Source organism: Saccopteryx bilineata, chromosome 4, assembly GCF_036850765.1.
Source record: "Saccopteryx bilineata isolate mSacBil1 chromosome 4, mSacBil1_pri_phased_curated, whole genome shotgun sequence".
Classification (NCBI taxonomy): domain Eukaryota; kingdom Metazoa; phylum Chordata; class Mammalia; order Chiroptera; family Emballonuridae; genus Saccopteryx; species Saccopteryx bilineata.
The window spans coordinates 261579092-261598376 of record NC_089493.1 but is presented as its reverse complement, the minus strand read 5'-3'; the positions used below and the strand labels follow the sequence as shown (position 1 = coordinate 261598376).

The 19285-nt window shown below is 51.3% G+C and overlaps 1 protein-coding gene across 2 annotated transcripts; it reads left to right on the top strand.

The window, feature by feature from the left end:
- Positions 1–162: 162 nt before the first annotated feature.
- Positions 163–19227, top strand: PTCD1 (pentatricopeptide repeat domain 1). Of its 2 annotated transcripts, none has more exons than XM_066274270.1 (9): positions 163–356; positions 2918–3416; positions 5850–5990; positions 9612–9830; positions 11597–11698; positions 14308–15015; positions 16111–16227; positions 16942–17124; positions 18777–19227. In XM_066274270.1, exons 2-9 carry the CDS (start codon positions 2940–2942, stop codon positions 18957–18959), a joined length of 2130 nt encoding a protein of 709 aa, XP_066130367.1. In that variant the 5' UTR covers positions 163–356; positions 2918–2939; the 3' UTR covers positions 18960–19227. The 2 variants fall into 2 exon arrangements, with proteins under 2 accessions (XP_066130367.1, XP_066130366.1); XM_066274269.1 differs by having other exon boundaries at positions 163–379.
- Positions 19228–19285: the final 58 nt, after the last annotated feature.

The following is a 19285-nucleotide window of genomic DNA, read 5'->3' as shown; positions in this document are numbered from 1 at the left end:
CCGCGCCGGCCCTTTGCCTGTTCAGACTCGACCAATCGAGCGCGCAGTACGGGCCGCTCCGCTAGGCCTGGCTAGCTGCCAATCGAATATCCGTCTAACCTTGTAAGCACGCGCCCGGAGTTCGCGGCACCGAGTGCGCCTGCGCGAAGTCCGCTAGGGTGTGCTGGGGGAGGGTGGAGCTGAAGGCGAGCTGGGTGTGCGGCGTGGCGAGGCAAGAGGCAGGGACGCCGGCCCCGGGCCCGTGTTCACTGGGCTGGACTCAAGTGAATTCCTATTTGACCCTCTCAGGAGCCCGGAATCCGGATTGGCCGGAGGAGCAGCGTGTGTCGCAGCCACGGCCGAGCCAGGGGCGTGCGGTGAGAAAACCGGGGCTCTAAAGGTTAGTGTGGACGGGCGGGTTAGGCTGAGGCCCTGGGGGAGAGGCGGATCCTCCGAGGGGAGACTGAGGCAGTGTATCTCTGAATTCAGGAGTTATTAGCCTGGGCAGGTTAGTGAACTTGGGTAGAATAAAATTACACCTTTATTGTCTCCGTGTGAAATTGAGCATTTCCTTCCATGACTGACGAGTAGTGTTAGCTGTGCCCTAAGCTAAGTCGCGTTTTCAAATGGGGATGAGTGTAAATGCGTATCTACAACTACACTACTCACAAAAATTAGGGGATCAGGGAACGTGCAGATAACTCCAGTACTTTCAGCCTTTGCATTTTCACCAATGAAATAAAAGTTGGTTTTGCATCTCATTTGCATAACCAAACAACTTTCTTTGGCTTGTTTGCTTTTCTGATGTTTTTTTTTGTTTTGTTTTGTTTTTTTAACAGAGAGAAACAGAGAGAGTCAGAGAGAGGGATAGATAGGGACAGACAGGAACGGAGAGAGATGAGAAGCATCAATCATCAGTTTTTCATTGCGACACCTTAGTTGTTCATTGATTGCTTTCTCATTTATGCCTTGACCGCGGGCCTCCAGCAGACTGAGTAACCCCTTGCTCGAGCCAGCGACCTGGTCCAAGCTCGTGAGCTTTTGCTCAAACCAGATGAGATCGCACTCTAGCTGGTGACCTCAGGGTCTCGAACCTGGTCCTCCGCATCCTAGTCTGACACTCTATCCACTGCGCTACCGCTTGGTCAGGCTGATGTTCTTGTTTAATAAAAAAAAAAAAAAAAAATCAAATGCTTTTTTTTATCGCTTCATATTCATTTTGAAATATTTCAATTTTTGTGAGCAGTATATTATAGGCTATCATTTCTACTCATCACTCTTTGACATGACAAAATCTTGTTATTTAGTGTGTTGAAAAGAAGCATATATAGTATTATAGCATGTTTGTTTTTAAAAACCGTGATACCTATCTCAATTTTTTTATAATCTGTGTGTTTCATTTAATGCAGATAATCACTTTAATGTGGCTACTTGAAAATTTTAAATTATGTATGTGCTCACATTATGTTGCAGACTTCACAAGACACAGAATGGTAAAGGTCCTTTGCACTTAATAGAAGGTGCCCTTGACCTGGTTTCAGAGTCAGCCCAGTTCCACAACTGACCAGTCTGGCCCCCAGCAAGTCACTGCTCTCCCTGGGCCTCAGTTATTAATGTGTTCAATCTGCCATCACCTCTGAGGTCTTTCCAACGGTCATCTGGGGTAACTAGGCCTTAAAACATACTGCTCACAAAAATTAGGGCATATTTCAAAATGAATATGAAGCAATTAAAAATCCCCTAATTTTTGTGAGCAGTATATTTTATTTATTGATTTTAGAGAGAGGGGGAAAGAGAGAGAGAGAAACATTGATTTGTTGTTCTACTACTATGCATTCATTGGTTGATACTTTTACAAGTGCCCTGATGGGTGATCGAACCTGCAACCTTGGCTTATTGGAAGGATGCTTTAACCAGCTGAGCTACCCAGCCAGGGCATGTATTTTATACTTACAGCTCATCTCCACTCAGCTTAGGCACGCTTCGTGAGCTCAGTAGCCATCTGTGGCGAGGAGCTACTGGATGGGATAACACAGGTCACAGGTCTAGCCCATTTGTCCACAACTTTTTGCAGAAAAAAAGTGCTTGAATTACCTTTCCTGAAGAGAGACCCAAAATGCCATTTTTTTTTCCTATTAATAATAAATGATAATAGCTGCAATTTTTGAACACCTGTTAAATGCTAGGCATTATGCTAAAAAATCTCATTTAATCCTTGTAAGCTTGTGGTGAGGTGAGTGGGATTTTCCTCATCTTATAGCTGAAGAAGCAGGCACAGGAAGGTTCAGTAATGGTCACGGTCACACAGCTCTGGTCAGGTCTCAAACTCGGCTCTCATTTCAACATCCATGCTCTTATTATTTATTTATTTTATTTTTAAAAATTTATTCATTTTAGAGAGGGCGGAGGGGAAGAGAGAGTGAGAGGGAGGAAGAGAGAGAGAGAGAGAGAGAGAGAGAGATTGACAGGGGGAGAAGCAAGAAGCTTCAACTCCCATATGTGCCTTGACCAGGCAAGCCAGGGGTTTTGAACCGGCAACCTCAGCGTTCCAGTTCGACCCTTTAACCACTGTGCCACCATAGGTTAGGCTCAACACCCATGCTCTTCGATCATGGCTTGATAACATCACTAGCTTGTATCTGTTGGGTGCTTACTGTGCCAGTGCTGTGCTGCACGCTATATATATCTGACGTCTCATTCAATCATTGCTACAGTGCTATGTGGGCGATGTTATAATCAACCCCAGTTTATAGATGAGGAAACTGAGGCCAGGGCAGTGAATGCCCAGGGACTCATGGATGGTTGTTTGGCAGAGCTAAAGTCAGAACCTAGGTTTCCTAACCTCAGGGCTCATGCTTATAACCACTTCTCTGCCTTCTCTCTGCCTTTTTGGACCATGAACTCGAGTTGACTTTATTATTTCTCTGACCTATTCCAGGCCCTGGAGATAAAAGCGAGAGATGGACCTGGTGAGACTTGCCCGGCTCTTCTCCAGTCCCCGTCCCCTGGGACTGTCCATCCTCCAACACCTTGAACCTCTCCGCCTCGGGAGGGCAGGAGGTAGGGAGGGCCCTGCATGGCTGAGGGCTGTGGGGCTGACTGGGCCCAAACCAGCCGCCTTCTGCAGCTCCCTCTCTCAGCTGCCCCTCGGTCAGGGGAGCCAGAAGAACACACATAGCCTCAGCTCTGAGCTGAGCCAGCGCAGTCCCATGGCCACTCAGGAGGATGAAGAGGAAGAGAACTTTGGGACTTTCTCCAATAAATACTCCTCCCGGAAAATGTTCCGCAAATCGACAGCCCAGTTTTATAACCTCCGGCTCAGGGAACAAGGTGAAGAAAATGAGGAATGGGAGCTAGAGCCCAAAGCATGGCAGGGCCGGAGAAATACCCCGTACTGGTACTTCTTTCGATGCAAACACCTGATCAAGGAAGGAAAGGTGAGGGAACCTTTCGATTCTGTTGCTCCTGTGTCGCTGGCAGCTCAGTAGCTTGTGAGGGGCCACCCCACCTTCTCAGTCTCCACAGGTGCTCAGGGCTCACTCCTCTGTCTTCACTCACCCTGCGTGCTATGCCAGCTGACTTGCCAGCCCCCTGGCTTGCAGTGGCCCCTCTTCACTGCAGCTCTCATATTCGTATCACCACCCTGGCCTTCCTGTGGAGTCCCGATCTGTGTGTCCACTACCTTCTCACCGTCTCCCTTACGCTTACCCACATTGACCTGAAATTTTTGTTCCCAACCCCTGTTTTCCATACCCTTTCTCCCCACCTCACTGGATGGCAGCCCCATTGTTCCATCTGCTCAGGCCAGATGCCATGCCTTCAGGTCATTCCCGACTTCTTCCCTCACCAACTCTGACTTTAGAACGTCGCCAGTGCTAGGAGTTCTCACAGCCCCACTGCTGGATACCCAGGCCTAGCCTTCTCCTTGCCCCCCCCCCCCCCCCAGTTATTACACTTGTCACAGGGCTCCGTGCCACTCTTGCCACCTCCTGCTTGGATGTTGGCTCACAGCACAAAGCCATCTTGTTAAAGCAGAAAGCAAATAGTATTACTTCTCTCTCCAAAACTCCTAATGTATTCAGTGACGTTGAAGATGTTGGTTTCCTTAGGTATTGATAATGACATTTCATTTATTTATTTATTTATTTTTTTCCCATTTTTCTGAAGCTGGAAACAGGGAGAGACAGACAGACTCCCGCATGCGCCCGACCGGGATCCACCCGGCACGCCCACCAGGGGCGACGCTCTGCCCACCAGGGGGCGATGCTCTGCCCATCCTGGGCGTCGCCATGTTGCGACCAGAGCCACTCTAGCGCCTGGGGCAGAGGCCACAGAGCCATCCCCAGCGCCCGGGCCATCTTTGCTCCAATGGAGCCTTGGCTGCGGGAGGGGAAGAGAGAGACAGAGAGGAAAGCGTGGCGGAGGGGTGGAGAAGCAAATGGGCGCTTCTCCTGTGTGCCCTGGCTGGGAATCGAACCCGGGTCCTCCGCACGCTAGGCCGACGCTCAACCGCTGAGCCAACCGGCCAGGGCGACATTTCATTTATGTTTAAAATTTTCTTAGAGGTGTGTACTGAAGATTTTATAAGTGAAATAATAGGATGTTTGGAATTTGCTTTAAAAAATTGTGTTTAGAGGGGGAGTGCAGGGTATAGATGAAACAAGAGTTGCCAAACATTAATAATCATTAAGGTTAACCTGTTCTCTCTACTTTTGGATATTTTAGAAAGTAGTCATAATAAAAAGTTGAGAAATAAAGAGAAGCAAAGTCCTTACAATGGCTTAAGAAGCCTGTAAGATCTGCCACCACCACTCCTCCATGCCCCCTCCCCTGCTGTAGCCACCCCAGCCTCCTCTCTAGCTAGCCATATTCCTGCCTCAGGACCTTTGCTCTGGCTGTTCCCTCAGATAGCCATGAGGCACCTTCAGATCTTTACCTGTTAACCTTCTGAGGCCCTGCTTGGCTATCTAAAAGTGAATCTTCCACACCCTTGTTCTGGTACTTACTACTTCATTTTTGTTCATAGCTCTTACCACTACTTGATATACTATATATTTTTCTTAGTTATCTCATTTGATGGTTGTCTTTCTAAACTAGAAAATGAGGTCCATGAGGGAGCTCCCTCTTGTTTTTAGCTGTATCGGCAGCAAACAATCTTGCCTGTTTATAGTAGGACTCACTAACAACTGGTTGACTGGATGAAAAAATAAGTAGTAAGGGAGTGAACCAAGGATTTAAAGGGGAATGGTTTAGGGGTGGGGAGGGGGCAAAGACAACTTCAGGCAGTGGGAGTTTGCAATTGGAGGAAGCTAGTCACCCAGTGCTGCCGTCCTGTACCGTCTCAGGAGGCTGTTGTTGTGAATGGCCCCTGTGATGGTGTAGTACAGTGGCTCTAAGCCTGCCCGCAGATGACCAGAACCTAGCCTCTCATCCAGCTCAGATCCAGGGGACAGGCACTATGGATGGGGTCACCAAGGAAACAAGGGCAAGATGGGTCCTGAGACTCACTGAATTAACCTTTTCTGTGGACTTCCCACACGTCACCTCCTTAGGGCCTGGCTCCACACTAGGCCCACAGAGATGCCAAGACACCTTTGGCCCATTTCCTCAAGGAGTTCACACTGGCTGGAAGGGAGGAGGTCATGGCAGTGGGCTTGAGACTAGAGGTGGTGGGAGTCCAGTGGACTTTCCTTCCTGGCTACCGCAAAGCTCCCATGCTGCAAAGCACAGGGACCAGAGTGGATGTTTGGCTCCCGGGCCAGTCTGGCCATGGGCTCAGGGAGAGTCCTTCAATCTCAAACTTCCTCTCTCTGCTGAGGGTCTCTGAGGCCACCCTGAGTTCCCTCCATGGTTTCCTCCTTCCTCCCCAGCTGGCTGAGGCCCTGGACCTGTTCGAGAGGCAGATGCTGAAAGAGGAGCGACTCCAGCCCCTTGAGTGCAACTACACGGTGCTGATTGGGGGCTGTGGGCGGGCCGGCTACCTGAAGAAGGCCTTCAGGCTCTACAATGACGTGAGTGGGGCCAGAGGGGTGGCAGGGGAGCATGGGTTTGGGATGGGAAAGAGCTGGGGGTCTGCCAATCCTGAATGTTTCACCTGCTAGAACATGACTCTGGGCAGATGATTTAACCTTTCCGGCCTCAGTTTTATCTGTAAAATGAGGGTGATCTTGGATAATTACATGAGATGACATGGGAAGCCCTCCAGCATCTGCCTAGACCATGGCAGGCCCTACCCATTCCCCCCCCCCTTTTTTTTTGTATTTTTCTGAAGCTGGAAACGTGGAGGCAGTCAGACAGACTCCTGCATGCGCCCGAACGGGATCCACCCGGCATGCCCACCAGGGGGCGATGCTCTGCCCATCTGGGGTGTTGCTCTGTTGCAACCAGAGCCATTCTAGCGCCTGAGGCAGAGGCCATAGAGCCATCCTCAGCGCCTGGGCCAACTTTGCTCCAATGGAGCCTTGGCTGCAGGAGGGGAAGAGAGAGACAGAGAGGAAGGAGAGGGGGAGAGGTGGAGAAGCAGATGGGCGCTTCTCCTGTGTGTCCTGGCCAGGAATCGAACCTGGGACTCCTGCACGCCAGGCTGACGCTCTACCACTGAGCCAACCGGCCAAGGCCCATCCCTTTTTTCCACTTCTGTTCCAAGTTTATATATGTTTTCTCTCATCCCTGTCCTTTCCCCACATACATGTACACACGTGCACCTTTCTTCCAAAGTTGGTCCTTTGGAAAAGGGTTTCTATTCCTCTTGGAAGATGGTTTTACTTTACGTTCACCCACCTCTGGGTCATGTCATATTTGTTATGCTCAGAGGCTTCAAGAAGCTATTTTTTTCTTTGTGAGTCAGAAAAGAGCTGTGGACCCTAGTCGAAGTGATCCCATCATCTCTTGCAGCCAGAAGCTAGGACATCCTTTCCTTCGGCCGGCAAGGATTCTTGGGAGCCTTAGTCTTATCATTTGGGACACTCCTACTCCAGGCCTGATAATCTCTAGCTAAAAGCAAGGGGGGGATATTGTACAAATGATAAAGTAACATATTCTTTAAAACAGTCATTTCCGCCTGACCTGTGGTGGCGCAGTGGGTAAAGCGTCGACCTGGAAATGCTGAGGCCGCCGGTTCAAAACCCTGGGCTTGCCTGGTCAAGGCACATATGGGAGTTGATGCTTCCTGCTCCTCCCCCCCTTCTCTCTCTGTCTCTCTCCCCTCTCTCTCTCCTTTCTAAAAATGAATAAATAAATAAATAAATAAAAATAAAAAATAAAAAAATAAAACAGTCATTTCCAATCTTTTTAAAGTTGCGGACCAGTGAAAATAGAATTATTTTGGGGACCATTAAGGCAGAAATCACCCTGAACATAAGCGAATTCGACTAAGGTCGTTGAGTCTGTAATTTTCATACAATATCAGGGTGGTTAACTCTATTGAGGACCAGCATGAAATTTCTGGCTGACCATTCTACGGACCAGTGGTTGAAAAACACTGTTTTAAAAGACCCAGTTAGATGTCGTGGCATAAAAAAGAGGCTGCCCTGATAACCTAGCCAGCAGAAAAACCTTCAGGAGTTAAGTGAAGGGGTTTGGGGACGGTGGTGACACACTTATTGTGGCTCTTGGTTAAGAGTCCTTAGCAGTACTTTCTTACATTTGGAAGATCCTTAACTGACTTCCCACATGTCACCTCAGAGAAGCCCAGGACACTCAATTTAACCTTAGTTATTTTCTATTACTTCGCTGCTTCTTTTCCCAATAAACTTTTTATTTTAGGGTAATTTTAGATTTATAGGAAAGGATAGTATAGAAAGTTCCCAAATACTCCTATCTATCCCCAGCCTCCTATGTTAATGTCTCATGTTATGATGGTACATTTGTCAAAACTAAGAAACCACTGTTTATTACTGTTAACGGAACTCCAGACTATTTGAATTTCGCCAGTTCTCCTCTGACACCTCCTTTCTCTTCCTGTATCCAGTCCAGGTGCCCATCCTGCCCCTCTACTCTGTGACACTTTCTGAGATTCAGTGTTTTTCAGACCTTGGCAGTTTTGAGTAGTACTGGTCAGGAGTTTTGTAGATTTGTACATTCTCATGGTGAGACTGGGGTTATAGGTTTGAGGAAAGAATATCACAGAGGTGAAGTGCCTTTATATAAGGGCTTCACAATATCAGTGTGACTTATCACAGGTGACATTTACTTTGGTCACTTGGTTAAGTGGCATTTGCCAGGTTTCTCCACCATGAAGGTATTATTTTTCCTTTTCTAGTTTCTGTTCTGTGGGTGTCCTTCACAGCACTTACTACAGTTGGGTTACTTACTTGATTGCTGTGTGTCTCACCCTCTAGAATGTAGGCTCTGGGATGGGTTCTATCGGTCCTCATAACTACAGGTAGCCAATGCCTGACTTGTAGTAAGTCCTTAGCACACCTCTGTCGAACGTGTGAATACATACAGAGTGTCCATCATCCTCACAGTCAGGATCACCGTCTTCATTTTTTGGATGAGGAAATTGAGGCCTGGAGAGATGAAGTACCTTGTCCAAGGTTACCCCTGGCGTTGGGATTTGAGCCCAAAATGGCCTGTCCAGGACTCTTCACCCTCTTCTCTAGCAGCTTTTTGCCTGCCCTTGGTCAGATGGCCCTGCTCTGGGAAACAGTGAGCACTTGGCTTTACCAGGAGCTCAGTCCCGGAGGGCTTGATAAGTACAGTGTTGGCTCAGCGTGGGGTTTGTGATTTTGCAGGGTGAGGGGCCCTGAACTGTGTGTTGCAGTTATATGCTTCTGGCTGCTCCTGGTCTGGGGGCCCCTCTCCTACCCAGTACTTTCAACAGTCTTTCAAGGTGACTGTATCATTCCTGGGTTTATTTATTTATTTATTTATTTTTACAGAGACAGTGAGTCAGAGAGAGGGACAGACAGGAATGGAGAGAGATGAGAAGCATCAATCATCAGTTTTTCATTGCGACACCTTAGTTGTTCATTGATTGCTTTCTCACATGTGCCTTGACCGCGGGCCTTCAGCAGATCGAGTAACCCCCTGCTGGAGCCAGCGACCTTGGGTTCAAGCTGGTGGGCTTTTCCTCAAACCAGATGAGCCCGCACTCAAGCTGGCGACCTCGGGGCCTCGAACCCGGGTCCTCTGCATCCCAGTCCAACACTATCCACTGTGCCACCACCTGGTCAGGCTCATTCCTGTTTTTTTTTTTAAATGGGGAGCTAACTTGCCTACTACCTTTCAGTTCGAAAACATTGGAGCTGGGCTTTGATTGCTATCACCCACCCTTGCCCAGACCAGAACTGCCCCTTGCCCCTTAACAGCCAGGGCAGCCTGACTGAGCAGAGGATGAGAGCATCAGGAAGAGCCTGCTTGAAGCACCTTGGCTCAGGGTGAGCTGATGAGTGCCCTGGGTTCGGTGCAACTGGGGTGCGGGGTCAGTTTTCAGAGTCCCTCTGGCTGAGTTGGGCTTGGAAAGCCAAGCTCCGATGTGTCACTCAGCTCTACCTTACTGTAGACCCTGCTCCCAGGCCTGTTTAATGCAGTTACAGAGTCCTCTTGCTTTCTTGGGATGGCTGTGTGTCCATCACCTGTGTGTCCAGGTGATCCTGGAGCCACCTCCAAGTTTCTCCCCATCTCCACAGATGAAAAAGCGGGACCTGGAGCCCTCCGATGCCACCTATACAGCCCTGTTCAATGTCTGTGCTGAGTCCCCCTGGAAGGACTCTGCTCTACAGAGTGCCCTGAAGTTACGGCAGCAGCTCCAGGCCAGAAACTTCCAGCTCAACTTGAAAACATACCATGCCCTGCTGAAGATGGCTGCTAAGTGTGCAGACCTCAGGATGTGCCTTGATGTCTTCAAGGTAGGGATGCCATTGCTTTCTGCCTCCCACCCAGGACCTGTCCCATGTAGCAGGTGTAAGGCTGCTTCTCTCACACAGGAAGGGCCATCTGTGTCCCTCACACAGGAAGGTTCAGGTACCAATGAGACAGGACCTATGTGGGGCTCAGAGGCTTTGCTGACAGACTGACCCCTAACTCCACGAAAACAGTGGGTTGTGTAAACTGCTGTGTGCTGTGTCCATCTGTGTGGGACTCGGCGATGCCACGGAGGAGAGAGTCCTCACAGTGCTAAAGATGAGTTTGCTCACCAGGGAGGGCCTCCTGCATAGAAGGAGCAGTAGGAGCCCAAATCCTGGTATCCAGGAAGTTGTAGAGTCCAGCCATGTGGTATGTTGGGTTCGAGGGAAACGGATGAGTGGAGACCTGGGAGCGCTGAACGTGGGCCTGTCTGCATGAGGGCTTTGCTGTAGCGTCTTGTGCTCTTCAGCAGCCCCGTAGGCTTTTTACTCCGTTTGCAAAGGAGACCAGGAAGGGGTTTGAGCAGGGAGTACCATGAGTGGGGTGGTGGTCCTGTTGACTCAGGTTGCAAGGAGGTGAGTCACATTTGAGTTAACACACAGGCTTTCTGGGGAGAGGGAAGGCGCTGAGTCACCACAAGCAAACCTCAGGACAGCCGGGGAAGTGTCAGGGCTCGGCGTGCCCTCGGCAGCCTTGTCCTCGTGCTCTTCTCCCAGGCACCTCGCACTCTGTTCTTGCCCTCTCTCCAGAGTGACTCGACTGCTTTCTGTCTCCTTCCATCACTGACCGACGCTTTTCCTTACCGTACGTAGCAAGGTCCCACCTGCCCATCCCAGGAGAGAGGACCTGGTGGACTGTCCAGGCACCATGTGGTTCGGAGCAGCCTTTGGTCAGTTCCTGGGTTGGTCACTTTGAGTGGGCCTGTCCTGCCGGAGAGGCAGGATCATGGGGCCTTCAGCCTGGAGACCTCCCTGTGAGGGACATATCTCTCCAGAGGGTGCTGAAGGTGAGGCCAACACCTGCAGCTTCTGGAAGAAGTGGGGCCTGAGGAGAGATGTCAGATTGGTGTATTAGGCAGGTCACTTTGGCTGGTGGGGGAAGGAACCAGTTAAGATAGTTGTGATTGTGCAGGAGAGAGCGCACAGACTAAAACCTCACTGAGGAGGAAGGGTTGGTGACGGGGTGGCAGGAAAGTGGCAGCAGAGGGGTGGGAGCACCGGTGTGAGAGGAGAGACAACGGAAGAGGGGCTGGAGGGGGCGACCCGTAGGTGCGGAGAGGTGGAAGTGTCTCAGCCACTCTGACTGGCTGAGAGAGACTAGTGGTAACTAGGGCCTGCAGCACTTGCTCTGTGCAGTCACGGCCATTTCGTGTGGTTGTTCCAAAGGTTCTCAAAGGCAAATCCTGCCTGTGGTCCTGCTTCACAACTAAGGAAACTGGGCCCGGGAGCCTTGCTCACATTCCCACAGCCGGCCAGGGGTGAGGCTAGGACTTGATGCCGGCTCTGCAATCCCCGAGTTTCAAGTGCAGGGGCTGCACAGAAGTGACAGGAGCTGCTGGAAGGCAGGCCTGGGAGGAAGTGCGGGCAGCAGTGGGACAGCTCCGCTCAGGAGCTATTCTGAGCTGGTCTCTGAGCCAGAGTCGGGCCTCACCTCTTCACAGTGTGCAAACCTGGGCCTGCCTCCGGAACGTCTGCCCTGAGTCAGCCCCATGGGGTGGGCTGGGCTTCTCATTTCCTCTCCAGTGGGGCCTCCTCATTCCCTCTCCCAGGAAATCGTTCATAAAGGGCATGCGGTCACGGAGGAGACCTTCAGTTACCTGCTCATGGGCTGCATCCAGGACAAGAAGACAGGCTTCCGGTATGCCTTACAGGTCCGTCCCCCTGGCTGTGCCTTCCTGCCTGTCCTGCCGCACCCCCTCCCCACCCCGCCCCCTGCTCCTGTGTGTGGTACAGTCATCCTGTGTGCATTTATCTGATTGATTGATAGGTTTTTAGAGAGAGAATGAGAACCATCTATTTGTTTTCCCACATATTTATGCATTCTCTGGTTGATGCTTGTATGTGTCCTGACTGGCAACTGAAACCACACTTTTGGCATATTGAGATGATGCTCTGACCTTGTGCGTTTCTTGAGCTCCTGCTACTGCCCTTGGCTGGGTGTTTTGTTTGTTTGTTTGTTTTTACAGAGACAGAGAAAGAGTCAGAGAGAGGGACAGACAGGGACAGACAGACAGGAATGGAGAGAAATGAGAAGCATCAATGATCAATTTTTTGTTGCAGCACCTTAGTTGTTCATTGCTTTCTCACATGTGCCTTGACTGTGGGCCTTCAGCAGACCGAGTAACCCCTTGCTCGATCCAGTGACCTTGGGTCCAAGCTGGTGAGCTTTGCTCAAACCAGATGAGCCTGCGCTCAAGCTGGTGACCTTGGAGTCTCGAACCTGTGTCCTCCGCATCCCAGTCCGATGCTCTAGCCACTGCGCCACCGCCTGGTCAGGCGGCTGGATGTTTTTATATTTGCTATACTTTGGTCTTCCAGAACACAGTGCTTCCCCACTCCATCTCATTTTACAGATGGCAGGGAGAGGCAGCCCTCGGAGGCAGTGGCAGCATGGCTGCCCTGAGACTGAGGGCACAGCCAGCCCCTGCTCTCCTATGCTCAGCAGCCTTCTGTGAGCTGAGTTTATGGTCTCTGAATGCCTGCAGCACATCCACCTGGACTACTGGCTCATCCATCCCCCACAGTGGCCCTCGCCCCTTGTCAGTGTCTCTGTAGGGGATCCTCAGGAGGTGTATGTGGTCCTGAGAGTCTCAGAGACATCAAAGTTGAGATGTGCTGCTCTAATCCCACTTTCTATTCCCAGGAATAAATCCACTCATCATGTGGGTAGGCAGGACTAACAGTCGTACCACAGCTGTTCTCTTAGCTCCTCAGAGTAGAGGAAGGACCCACAGCTCACTTAGAGCCCTCCTATTTCAATAATAGCCCAAAATGCAGCAGCACCAGCCTCGCCTTGGACTTGCCAGGGTCTCAGAGCCCCCCTCCCGCATCCAGATCGGCATTTCAACAGGATCCCCAGGTAGTTGGTCTGCACAGAGCTTAAGCCCCGGCTTTCTGGGACAGCCCTGGACCAAGTGTTTGCCTCTCCTATGCAGACTAGCTGGAAGGAGTGGCGACCGGCCGTACTCTGGCCATCAGCAAGCTTTATAGTAAAACCAGCCAGCTCCTAGTTCTTACTCTCTCCTTGGCCTAGATCTGTTCTAGTTAGAAACAATCTGTAATTCTAGCAGCTATGCACAGTGTCTTGTACTTAGTAAACTGCTTGAGTTAGCCACTATTAGTCTCCAGATAAGGAAACAGCCTCCCAGAGGTTAAGTAACTTGCCTATTGTCCCACAGCCACTAAGCAGTGGAGCTGGGATTTGAACTGAGATTTGTCTGACTTTAGCATCAGAATCCCTTGCCTGACCTGTGTTGGCGCAGTGGATAGACCTGGAACACTGAGGTCACCGGTTCTAAACCTCGGGCTTATCAAGGCACATATGGGAGTTGATGCTTCCTGGTCCTCCCCCTTCTCTCTCTCTCTTCTCTAAAATGAATAAGAATAATAAAAAAACTTTAAAGTAAAAAAAAGAATCCCTGCCACCATGGGATAGAGTCTGTGTCCCTGCTAAAACTCAGTTCTGTCAGTGTTCTCCCAAGAGGTCCTCAAGACCCTGTCTGAGGGATAGCAGCCTTCTTGCTAGGTGTGCCCACCTGGGCCTGACCAGCCCCTGCCTCATCTGCACACTGGTCCCTGATGAGGACAGGAAGTCAGAGCTCTCGGCCCACTGAGTATGGCCTTCTGTTGACTACAGAGACAAATGAGCAAGTGTTACCTTGAGCCCATGTGGCATTAGTTACCCAGAAATGATCAGAGAAGACCTTTTTGGAGAACACAGAGCATACTGGACACTCTGCTGTGGGAAGAAAATGATCTCGTCTCGTGAGGACACTGGGCACCTCGGCTCCCAGCTTGGCTGTCCCCCTTGACCCACACGTGCCTGTGTCCCAAGGGTGAGAAGGCTGCCCAGGTCAGGGCGCACAGTAGGCACTCGAGAGTGCAGCTGAATCCAATCCTCAAGTTGGCCTAGACTCTTCCAGAAGCTGGCCTCTTTGGCCATCCATCCCCAGGGGAGTACAGAGGTGGGCAGAGACATAGAACAAAGCCTGGTCCCTAGTACAGGGGCCCCAACAGAGGCAGATGGATGAAACTGAGGGACCACTTCTAGGGTGAGCTAAAGGGAGTAAAGGAGTAGTGTTCCCTGAAGTTTCCAATAGAGGGCCTAGGTTTTTAGGATTCTTAGCTACGAGAGCCTAGTGTGGAGTCAGCTGCTCTCTGGGTCCTTCGGGCACACTGAGTTTGCCAGCTGGTGGCTGGCTCTCAGTGCCTGCTCCCTCCTGAGCGGGAGCATGGGCTGAGGCTTGTTTCTTCCTGGCAGGTATGGAGGCAGATGCTGAGTCTGGGGCTCCAGCCGAGTCAGGATGGCTACAACTTACTGTTGGGGGCAGCACGGGACTGTGGCCTGGGGGACCCGGAAGTGGCCTCAGCACTGCTCCTGAGGCCGAGGGAAGAGATGGCGCGGCTCCAGCTTCCGGCAGGGGGGCGGAAGGCAAGGAGGAAAGCCCAAGCGGGGACAGTCGACAGCGTGTCAGCCAGGTTGCATGTGGAGACCCTGGAGAGGCAGCTGTTTTTGGAACCTTCTCAGGCACTTGAGAGGGCTCCAGAGCCTCAGGAGGCCAGAGTCTGCAGCAAGGCCCAGCCTGAGGTGGACACCAAGGTGGACTCTGACCACAGTGTGGCTCTTGCCTCTGTGGCCTCAGAGCTACCTCCCAGGGGGCTGGAGGCCAACCTCTTGACTATGGCGGTGGTCCCCCCAACTGTGGTCTCCTTTGGGACCGTGACCACCCCAGCTGACAGGCTGGCCTTGATGGGGGGCCTGGAAGGCTTCCTGGCCCAAATGGCAGAGCATGGTCTCCGGCCTGACATCAAGACCCTCACACTGCTGGCTGAGGTGGTAGAGCCTGGCAGCCCTGCAGAATCCTCGCTGCTGACCGTCCTGGACGTGCACCAGGTGGAGGCCGATGTGACATTCTTCAACACTCTGATGCGGAGGAAGAGCAAGCTAGGCGACCTGGAGGGAGCGAAGGTGAGTGTGCAGGAGGGCCCCGGGCTCTGGGCTGAGCCCTCCGTGCCCTTCTTTCCTCTGCCCTCTGATGGTGGGACCTGGCTCCCTGCCAGGTGTGTCTTTCATTTCCACAGTCGGTGGGCCGACTGCCCAGGCCCCCTGTTCTGGGCCTGGGTTCCGGGGAAAAGCTGGGAATCAAGCAGCCTCCCTGCCCTCCGCAGGGAGCTCCCGGGCTGGTGGGAGGCAGACCCCAAACATCCTTACACTGACAAGGGGCACCAAGGGCCATGGGGACATGTGGCCTGACAGGCTGGTGGCTCCTGAGTATGCCACTCTTCAGCCACCCCTACATCAATAATGTCACACTTACTCTGTGCTAGTTGCTGTTCTAAGAACTGCACATCTGTTTGTTTCTTTACTGACCTACAAGAGGCATTGCTGGTATGTGGCTTTCCCCACTTCGTAGATGGGGACATTGGGCCCTCACAAGATTTTGTCCATTCATACAACATGTTCCAGCATGTTGCTTTTGTGAGAACACTAACCTGGGCACTTGTGAACATCAGAGATGACAAAGACACAGCCTCTGCCTGCAGGCCCACAGTGCAGAACGTACCTATTTCTAGATAAGCTAAGTATGATGGAGCACCTCCCTGGGACCCGCCCTGACCCAGCCAGGCTGAGCAGGTGTTCTCTGTGCTCTTCCTCACCTCCTCACCTCCTCACCTCCTGCCCGGCTCCTCAGCCAGCACTTACCACTGTTGTCAGTGTCTCTCACCCGGGACTGCAGGATCATGAGCCCCTAAGGCCCCTGGTGCTCCGCTGACACTGAAGGCCCCAGTGCAGGGATGGATGGCCAACAGAGGAGTAGAGAGGAAAAGGAGTATGAAGGGCAGCATGTTGGAGACAGGCAAGGTCTACTTACAGAGCAGCTGAATTCTGGGGATCAGGCTGGACAGGACCCTGGGCCCTGGAATGCTGGTTGAGGCCAGTGCTCCATGTGGCCAGCAGAGCTGTGCCCCTGGGGTCTCCGGTGTCCAGCCAAGGGCTTGGACAGACAAAGCTCTTGTCAGAGCTGGCTTTCAGCTTATGGCGATGCCATGTCTTTTTGCACAGGCGCTGCTGCCAGTCCTTGCAAAGAGGGGAATCGTCCCCAACCTCCAGACATTCTGTAATTTGGCCATTGGGTGCCACAGGCCAGAGGACGGTCTGCAGCTGCTGGCAGACATGAAGGTGAGCAGGCCCATGGAGCTGAGGAACACTCTAGGGGTGCTCAGGAAGAAATCTAGTGGAAGGTATTGGGGTCCTCCTAAATACCCCAAGGCCTCTGCACTCAGACAGGATAAATTGTGTGTTGGGGGGCAGGGAAAGTGGGGTCATTCTGGCTTCAAGTGTAGAATGATCATTGGCCAGATTTGGGAGAAAGTAGACCTTGTAGAGCTGCCATAGGAATGGGCATTGAGAGCAGGGATGGTAGAATCTTGGAGGTGGTGGTAGTGCAGTGAGATTGAGGTGGGGGACAGGTCTTGGCTTCAACATTCTGGAGGGATAGCGGGTAGACTAGAGCAGGGATGTACCGAAAGTCTTGGGGGCCAGCAGGGAGTGCTATAAATCCACACCCAAGAACTGAGGAGATGGTCTCCTGCCCATAGTTTACCGCCTGAGTCTTGTGCTCTCTGAGAGCAACATTGTCGCCGAGGTATTCAGGACTGACAAGGTTAGGTCCTCAGCCGTGTGGGATAGACCCACAAAGTGAGGCACCTGTGCTGCTTTTTGGAGGAGGTAGGGTAGCCCATTGTTGCTGTGAGATTCTGCTGTTCTTGTCTGTGGTTGCTTGTCTGCAGAGCAGATGACTGGTGGGGTAACTCACCAAGCTGGACAGGCCCCAGCAGGCTTTGCCCCAAGAATCGCCATCGTCTTGCTGATTGTTTGTTTGTGATGTTCCAGAAATCCCAGATGACCCCCAACACCCACATCTATAGCACCCTCATCAACGCGGCCATCAAGAAGCTGAACTACACCTACCTCATCAACATCCTGCAGGACATGAGGCAGAACAGAGTCCTGGTGAATGAAGTGGTCATCCGCCAACTGGAGTTTGCAGCCCAGTATCCACCCACCTTTGACCGGGTGTGTTCACCAAACTCTAATGTGCCCATCGTCTGCTTAGCCATTGCCACCCTAACCCCGGGTTCTGGCCTTTTGGGATTGGCATTCCCTTGCTTTAAACTGTCAGTGGTTCCCCTTAGAAATCCCAGACTCAGACCACAGCTTCCAAGTCCTTGTCCACATGGCTTTCATCTCAGGCCACTCTTCCTCTTTGTTCACTGTCAGTCCCATTGGACTTCTGTCCTTTCTAGATAATCACAGCCTGTTTCCTGCCTCAGGCTTTTTGCATTCTCTCTGCCTTGACCAGGCTCCCCTGGCTTTTTCATGTAACTGGCTCCCCATCCTGTGGGTCTCAGGTTCAGTGCCTCTTTCTCAGAAGACACGCAGCTGGCTGCCTCCCTCATTACATACAGCACTCTTCCTTTTCATGTTTCACAGCTTATACCGACATGTGCACATGTGTGACTTTCCTTCATAAAATTATAAGCCCCTGGAGGTGGGGGCCTGTCTGCCCGCTCACTGGGACCCCTGGTGCCTGACCACTGCCTGTGACCAGTACGGACTGTTGAGTGAAAGGGGTGACAGTAGGGCAGTGACAGAATCTTTCTCTCCCTGCTGTCCCAAGGGTTCTGAGGATATCAGGCTCTGGGGTTCAGATTTTAGGTCTACTGAGTCAGACCCGGGGCTGAGCTCCTCCAGAGCAGCTGTGGTCAGGGCAGGGGGCAGGGCAGCTGTGCAGATGTGATGCTTGAGCGCCATTTTGAAGGCTTAGTAAGAATTGGTGAGGCATTAGTGGAGAGTGTGCCAGGCAGAGGGCATAGCTGGGTTCCTCTGTGCAGTTGTTAGTCTTGTCTTACTGATTCCTATTTTTTATATATTCTGGGTACTAGTCTTGTTGGTTGCATGTTGCAAATATCTCCTAGTTAGAAGATTGCCTCTTCACTCTGGTATAGGGCCCACTAAGGGTCTTCTCAGGTTGTCAGCTGCCCCCAGACTACTGAAGTACTTAAAGCTTATTGTATTCAAATCATACATTCATACTCCCTTACGAGTGTACACTTCTATTTGTGACTGTTAAGGCTTTGCTTTATGTACTTTCAAGCTACATTAGATACATGTAAGTTCAGAATTGTTAAGTCTTTTTGAATCAACCCTTTTATCATCACGTGACCTTTATCTCTGATACTTTTTTGCCCTTTTTTTTTTCCTGTCTTTCTGTACCAGCTTTCTTTTGGTATCTGCCTGGTACATCTTGTTTCCTCCTTTTGCCACCTCTCCATAGAGATCATTGCAGCAGTGCTCAGATGAGAGACCGACCTCAGAAGGGAGACAGTGACTGTGCCAATGTGAAGGCGCTCGGCAGACTATGGAGGCAGAGTTGGTGGGACCAGCGATTCTAGCTAGGGTGACATCCCTAGGTATAGGAGCAGAACAACACATTAAGGAAGGATTGTTAGCAGATAGGATCTGGGTCCGTCTAATGGTACAGCAACTTTGCTTTTCTGCAGTATACTTAAACTATAGTATACTCAGGTGTTTCGTGCCCACTCCCCTTAAGCACCTGGAAGAGGCCTGAGCCAGCTGCTGTGGTTTGGGGTTAGTTGTAGGTAGCATGCAGTGGTTCTAATTGTGGCTCCTCTGAACCCTTGACTTCCATGCTTTTCCAATTACAGTACAAAGGGAAAAACACCTATTTGGAGAAGATTGATGGTTTTCGAGCTTATTATAAGCAGTGGCTGAAAGTGATGCCAGCAGAGGAAACCCCCCACCCATGGCAGAAATTCCGGATCAGACCCAAGGGGGACCAAAACACTGTTCCTGAGGCTGATGCGGACAAAGGCCTTGGGGGCAGGTGATGGGAGGACCCCCAGAGGTCCGCCAGCAGAGCTGGAATGAAGTGCACCCCTTCACAACGCTTTGTGCGAACTCCAGGAGTTCCTTTCATAGTAGACACATGAGCATGCTGGTGTAGCCTCAAGCAAGGACAAGGTCTGGCCAGAGTGAGAGCTGCAGCATTTTGCAGGCAATGGTGTAACAACAAATTCTGGACCCAAGGTGTCTGACAAGTTCACGGCAGGTCCCAGCACATCTTGGCCCACCTTGGTATGTCATCTCAAGCCATCCTCGGCTGCAGTGGTCATCCTCATCACTGATGAGGAAGTGAACTTAATTATGGTCACAG

Bases quoted from the DNA above. Each gene is read 5' to 3' on its own strand.
- PTCD1 (XM_066274270.1), top strand. From the start codon at position 2,940: ATGGACCTGGTGAGACTTGCCCGGCTCTTCTCCAGTCCCCGTCCCCTG. The intron at 15,016-16,110 runs GTGAGTGTGCAG...CTTTTTGCACAG, and splicing joins GCGACCTGGAGGGAGCGAAG to GCGCTGCTGCCAGTCCTTGC. The intron at 17,125-18,776 runs GTGTGTTCACCA...TTCCAATTACAG, and splicing joins ATCCACCCACCTTTGACCGG to TACAAAGGGAAAAACACCTA.